The sequence below is a fragment of the Poromitra crassiceps genome (genome assembly GCF_964638095.1).
Source record: "Poromitra crassiceps genome assembly, chromosome: 27".
Classification (NCBI taxonomy): domain Eukaryota; kingdom Metazoa; phylum Chordata; class Actinopteri; order Beryciformes; family Melamphaidae; genus Poromitra; species Poromitra crassiceps.
In genome coordinates, this window is record NC_139650.1 from 9,366,728 (window position 1) to 9,373,923 (window position 7,196).

General features: G+C 43.3%; 1 protein-coding gene and 1 long non-coding RNA gene across 2 annotated transcripts; one reads left to right on the top strand and one right to left on the bottom strand.

Annotated features, from left to right (window-relative positions):
• The first annotated feature begins 318 nt into the window (after positions 1–318).
• Positions 319–2,803, top strand: LOC310799467 (uncharacterized protein). Its single transcript, XM_083662055.1, has 3 exons — positions 319–1,178; positions 1,567–1,702; positions 1,813–2,803. Exons 1-3 carry the CDS (start codon positions 562–564, stop codon positions 2,566–2,568), a joined length of 1,509 nt encoding a protein of 502 aa, XP_083518181.1. The 5' UTR covers positions 319–561; the 3' UTR covers positions 2,569–2,803.
• A 1,324-nt stretch (positions 2,804–4,127) lies between these two features.
• LOC310799239 lies at positions 4,128–6,276 on the bottom strand. Its single transcript, XR_014553810.1, has 4 exons — positions 5,924–6,276; positions 4,526–4,720; positions 4,354–4,433; positions 4,128–4,196 (listed from the first exon to the last, which is right to left on the bottom strand). It is a non-coding gene; the product is annotated as an uncharacterized lncRNA (long non-coding RNA).
• Between the last annotated feature and the right edge of the window lie 920 nt (positions 6,277–7,196).

Below are 7,196 nucleotides of genomic sequence, written 5' to 3' on the forward strand. Positions count from 1 at the left end.
GAGATGCCTACACTCTCTGTGTGTGTGTGTGTGTGTGTGTGTGTGTGTGTGTGTGTGTGTGTGTGTGTGTGTGTGTGTGTGTGTGTGTGTGTGTGTGTGTGTGTGTGGTCTCTATGGTAGTCTCTATGGTAGTCTCTATAATCTGCTGGGTCTATATCTCAATGGGTCTGGGTAACACCAAGAAAGAAAGAGCAGCAATAGGCTAGTTGCACAAGTGATTAGACGAACTTCCGGTTTTCTTGCCAATCGGCGAGCCAGTTTCCGCTTTATCGGCTTCCTCTCCTTACCGGCCTGGTCGCTGTGCTAGTCGCTGTGTTTATCAAACTTATCTCTAACTATCTGGTTTTTCGACACTATTTCTGGAACTGATTACTGAATTTGGATTACGGACTTGGCTGAATGGATATTTGATTTGACCGCTGCCTGGACACGGACACGAATTTAATGATTGCGGACTTGTATGACGTTTAAGCTGGCTAAACTAACCTAACGTTAGCTAACGAACCCTTAGCTAGAAGCTAGCAAAACACTGAGAACCCCGAATGACAATAACAAGACAAGATGAGTGCTGTGAGGAAAAAGAAATATAATGTACGAGATGTGCACAAGTTACAAAGAGGTATGGGTGGCTCTAATGATCACTGCTGTGTGCCACTTTGCTCAGCTTCAAGTCGCTATAACCGTATGATGAGCTTCCACTGCTTCCCAAAAAACACAAACCTTCGTGCACGGTGGATACAGAAAATCAGGAGGATGGGATTTTCAGTGACCAAACACACAAAGGTATGCAGCCGACATTTCGAGGATAATCAAATCACCACTACTGCTAAGGGTAGACGGATATTAGAAGCAAGCTCCGTCCCATTATTGTTTGAGTGGAACAACTACACCAACAAGACACGAGCTGGTGTTTGGGAACGCCGACCTCGACCGTCAAGTCCGGGACCATGTCCGGAGCCTGTGCCGGATCCTGAGGAGGACATTCAACAAACAGTACCGATGGTTCTGGACCACGACTATGGTGCCAACCGTACCATATGTGTCGACCGGGAGCAGTATGAAGGGATGATGAGGGAAATCGAGGCGCTCAGACAGGAGCTCCAAACATATCATCTACAAAACACTTTTGGACTCCAGCGATTTGCTTCCTCCCCAGAAGACATCCGATTTTACACCAGGTAAGACATCTAGCATTAGTCTAAAATAAACCCATCAAGCTAATAAATAAATAATGGTATAGTTGTAAGATCAAAATGAAGCAGTTTTATTTTAAGTCCAAAATCACACCAAGGCGTGTCTCAATATACTTTCCGACGAATAACAGAATGAATAATACAATGAACATAACAAAAACAAAGTTAATACATCTAGTCTAAATGATTACATCAATGACTGCCCTCTCAGGCCCATGCATACTGTATATAATTGTGTATTTCTTGTCTTTGTGTTAAATATTGTAAATGTTAATATTTTGTCTGTTTTAGTGTATTGCCTTTTCTCTCTCTGGCTAATTAATATGTATTGATGCTTGACTTGCTTTTGTTATTATGTTTTGTTCTTTTGAAGATTCCCAACATACAATCATCTGATGGCATTTTGGAACCTGATCGAGGCAGCAACAGCCAAAATAGTTAGGGTCACCAGAGCAAGGAAAGCCGATGTCACTAGCACGACAACTGAAAGCCCTTTAACCAGACCAACTGTAAGTACACACACACACACACACACACACACACACACACACACAAAGTATGGGGCATGAAGAGGATACTTTTAAACAACTAACAGCTCATTCAACTTTTTTCCCTCCAGAAACTGTTGCCGATAGATGAGCTCTTCCTTTTCCTGACATACCTGTCCACCGGATGTACCCAGAGGGAGCTTGGCCATAGATTTAACATCCACCGAGCGACAGTCAGCCGAATCATTGTAACCTGGGCCAACTTCCTCTACAGCTTACTGGGCTCCATCTGTATCTGGATGTCACCTGCAGCTGTGAAGGCCACAAGGCCACGTGATTTTGACGGCAGCTACAGCAACACACACATAGTTCTTGATTGCACAGAGCTATGGTGTCAAACACCTTCATCCCTCCTCCTTCAGAGTGAAGTCTTCTCCACCTACAAGTCCCACTGCACCTTCAAGGCCATGGTGGGCATGTCCCCTCATGGAGCCCTGACTTTTGTGTCACCACTCTTTGAGGGTTCCATGAGTGACAAGGAGGTGTTTCGTCAGTCAGGTATTACATCACTCTTAACACCTGACATGGCCGTCATGGTTGACAAGGGATTCTTGGTGGATGACCTTGTGCCTGGGAGTGTTCATCGTCCTGCCTTCCTCTCCAAGAGGACCCAAATGCCAGAGGTGGATGTTCTGAAGACGCAGTCCATTGCCCGTTTGAGAGTCCACGTGGAGAGGTTGATCAGAAGAGTAAAAGAGAACAAACTCTTTGAGACCACTATCCCTCTCTCTATATCAGGGAGCATAAATCAAATATTCACAGTCGCATGTCTCCTCTCAAATTACCAAAATGGACCCCTGGTCAAGAAATGGAGATGTGAAAATTGAAAATTGTAGCCATAACTACCTCTTCTGAGGAACTTGATATGAACTATTCAGTGTTCAATGTACACTTTTCCACCCGACAGCAGCTAAATTCCTTTTAGTTTTAATTGGTAAATAAATTGTCTGATAAAAATGTATTTTGAGTGTTTGACAATTTAAAGGTGCAAGATAATAAAATCACAATCATATTAAGTTACAGTGGTCATTGTTAAGTTGTACAGTTGTCAAAAAGGGTCAATTCCCACAACATTCTGAAACTTTTTTGCCCTTACCTGGATACCAGGAGTGTTGTCTATTCATCCAGATAATTTTGGTGTGATTTGCCTATCTGATTTCACTCAAACAATTTAAAAAAAACTTGTCAATTTTTATCAGAAAAACGAAGCAAATTACACCAAAATAATCGGGATGGATAGCATTCTGGTTAAGGGGGATTTTATTTTTTGTGAACTGCCCCATACAGCTATAATTGTTAAAATTGTGAACTTTGGTTAACTGTATTAAAATAAAAACAGCAGGAGTCACTCAGCCAATTTACACTTTTATTGTGTTAACATGGTGGGAAGGCAGTGTTATTAATCATGAAAGCATTTCCCATTAATAGTGAAAGTAAGATGATTGATGCTCAACACATTTGATTTGCATAGTGTACAATATTTGATGTCTCAATCTTGAAACCTTACAGGCATTTCTGCATGTAGACATGGAAATAAAACCTGTCTACTTTCTCTCTGATCACCTCCAACATATCACTGTCCCTGTATATTCGTTGAATTAGTATGTCTTCTTCAGCTGAAACCACAAAATCACACCAATCCATTCCAGTTATTAGCATCTGCCCCTGCACTTGTGAGTAGTAAGCATGCGTTTGTTTTAGCTCCAATTTCCCCAAATTCATTTTGAGATACGGGCAGTCAACATAGCTCTTAACGTTTGGGCACTTCATCTCAATCAGACCAAACTGACATGGCTCTGAAGGGTCAAAGATCAACCCATCTGGAGATGCCCCCAGCCAAGGAGCATCGGGGTGGATTACAAATCCACAGGGGTAGTGGTTGACTCTCTTTAGCTGGCAATACTCCCAGATAGCATCTGCTTCCATTTCGAGCCCCCTCTTCATAGCTGCCGTCTGACGGGTCCCTTGCAGTATCCGGTTAGCCAGACCTTCCTCAGAGTTCTCTCTAACTTGACAGATCTCCCTGAAACGTGAGGCAGTCAGTCTAGGCCTCCTTAGGCGATGCCAGTCAGCACATGAACTTTGTGCTCTGGTAGCACACTCAAATTTCTGTGCCATAACCCAGGTGACCTCAAGACACTTAAGGTGTAGCTGTTGTGCTTCAGTACATACAAACATGGAACTGGATGGCTGCAGTCGGTAATTCTGAAGAGGCAGAGATGGAGGTGGTGGGGCAGCATGGAAGGACAGGTCTCTCTTTGCCGTCGCTTGTTGTTGGTAGGACAAAGGACTACCGACTTGAACCTTGCCAAGGGCAGAGTCAACTAGAGGAACTTCACAGCTGATGCTGCAAATCATCGGCGCCTCAGCTGCGGAGAAATCCTTATACACCTCTGTCACCCGAAAGACGGAAAGATCAGGCAAGTCCCCACTGAGGCCTTTGTAGAGTGTGCTCCTGTGTGGAACATAAAGGTTATATAAGTGGCGTATGCATATTTCCATTCAAACATTCATGTAGCATATTGCAATACAGTAAATCTATCATCACTGATGACATCATTTCTAGTTGAGTGACATCACTTCTGGGGAAAAAAGAGAGATAGATATTTTACCTCACACCCTCTGTTGTTGCTCTGCACTTTGGCTTAGCAGACAGCACAGTCATTTTATCCACAGGGCCTGGCTTTATACCCTATTAAGGTAGGGAGGATATAGATTAGAAAATATCACCAACAGGTGTATAATTATAGTGCAACAGGTTAATATGCATTTTTCTTGACTTGCCAAAGTTCTGGGCTTGTGCCATTGTTGTTCTCCCTCGGTACAGCTGAGCACAGGGGGGACCACTGGCACCTTAAGCTGGGAGTAATGTGCCGACTGGAACAGCAAAGCAACACAGTGGTTGCAGAAAGCTGTTCCCGCCACACATGTGCAACTGTGATGCATCAGCTCCACAGGACTGGAATCTTTCAATACCACCTGCAAAAAGTCACATGTCATAGTAAATACTTATTTCTCTTAGCTTGTTTCATTGTTTGACCATTCCTTTAGGATGCAATCTTGGTTTTTAAATAATATATATTTCTAATATTATTCATCTATTATCACAGACCAAATGTTATGTACTTCGATATGTTAAGAGCATGTTGTATAAGTCAAATGCACTAGATTGTTTATTTGACTCATGATAGCCTTGTACTTTTAACACCAGATTGCACCTAAATGAATGGCTGAGTAAAACCAGGGGCGTAGTGGAGGCTAAACACAAGTAAACACAGTTTACCCTCCTCTTTGAAATGAGGCAGATAGTTTACTCACCTATTTGCAGATCACCTGTATCAATTGCAGAGGGGAAACAAGGTGGATAAACTACTCACTATTGATAGTTTACTCACCTCTGTCTGTATTTACCACTACACCCCTGGCTAAAACATAGCTTATATACCACGACCAAGTGGTACAAAAACACATGCAAAATTATCTGATGAACAAAACGAACAGATTAACCCAGGTTCTGGGGATCAGCTAGGTCAATGTATCTGCCTACTCTAGCCACTCTTTTGAGCGTTCCATTACTAGTTACGTTGTATTACAACACTAGCTGAATCCCCAGAAACAACAGGAACACTGGGTTATTAAAGTAACATGCATATCGCATATAGCTTCACCATACACTCAAACTGTGTGGCTTCTCAGATTTCCTCATGGATCTGTGGCACAATGCCCTGATAATCATTTCACCTGTGCTCTGATCTTTGTTTGAAACTGAGAGAGGGGGGAGGTTAGTAGTTAGTACAACAACTAACAATGTGTGTTAACATTAATAAAAACAAGCTAACATCGTAAACAAACGTAATCTGAAAAAAATATTAAAACCCATCATTATTGACCAAAATCATGTTATGACATCGCTGTTGTGACATCATTCTAAAATGGATCCTGCCAATCTTGAACATATCCCAGGCTATGATAATCCCCCCAAGAGAAATCCAGTTTGCCTTTATGGGAAGGAAAATAATTCACTTTTTGTGTTTTCTACTGTACTTTTTACTGTACACTGGCATTTGAGGGGTTAAAATTCTGAGTAGGTATGACATGTTGGTATGAGGTATTAGGATGAAGTTAACAAACGTAACAAAAGCAAAGCATCAGCAAGGCAGCTTGAATCTAAACACTACTTACCCTCGTAGTTGTGGAGATAACTCGATATGTATAACTTGAATCCCTTCTCTCGCTTGCTTATGGGAGCGGGGGAACAGGCATTAACGATACGATGGACATCGTTTACGTTTATTTTAGGCAGATCTTGGAGACATCTCGTAAAAATTGGCATTTTTTAAGCAATTCGGTGGTAGAGAAGATGTTCGTTCTAAACCTATGGTTCCAACACTGTTAGCTTTAAACTAACGTTAACGTTAGCTTTAGCTAACGTAATAGCATATTAAGCTTCATACAAGTCCGCAATCCGTAAAAATTCAAGTCCGTGTCCAGGCGGCGGCCTAATCAAATATCAATTCAGCCAAGTCCGTCATAAAAATTCAGTAATGAGTTCCAGAAATAGTGTATAAAAACCAGATAGTCAGAGATAAGTTACATACACACAGTGACCGGGCTAAAGCGGAAGCTGTTGAGCCGATTTGACTGCAACCGGAAGTTTGTCTAATCACTTGTGCACAGAGCCTATTAGCCTCAGCATAATTCGAGGCTCTTGGACTTTGGACTCCATTGAACCATGATGCTAACGACCCAGGTTTCCCCAACGGTGGGCGTGACTTTCAAACTCGCACATGGGCTCCTCCGCACCATCCCTCTCAGCTCTCACGCACGTGCGTGTGCACGATTTGATAACGAGACGTGAGTTGATGGGCCAATCATAAATATTGGCATCTTTCAAATCTGAGCGGACACTATAAAGACACACTTGTCGATCTGCATCAGCATAATGTAGTAGTATACACCAGTAGTTCTCAACCTGGGGTCCGGGGACCCCCAGGGGGCTCCACCCGCTATGCCAACCACCCGCAATGCCGACGTTGGGTTTAGGCATGGGGGGTGGGAGAGGTTAGGGTTATGGTCTGGGGGAGGTTAGGTTTAGGCATGGGTGGTGGGAGAGGTTAGGTTTAGGCGTGGGGGGTGGGAGAGGTTAGGTTTAGGTATGGGGGCTGGGAGCGGTTAGCTCCAGCCGGTCCACCGACACGCTGCCGCCTCGCTCAGCTGGTTCTGCTTGTGGGCTATCGGCATTGCGGGCTGTCGGCACATAGACGGGGCAGCCCACCAGGAGTCCTCGAGGGAGTTCTAGGGGGTCCCCAGCAATCTAAAAATAGACTCAGATTTGGGTCAGATAGACTAGATCTCATCAAAGGGGTTCATGGCTGTAAGAAATGAGGGCTGGTTGATAAGAAAAAGGTTGAGAATCAAAATGGTTTCACTTTCTGTGTGAACTAGCGTTCTGTGA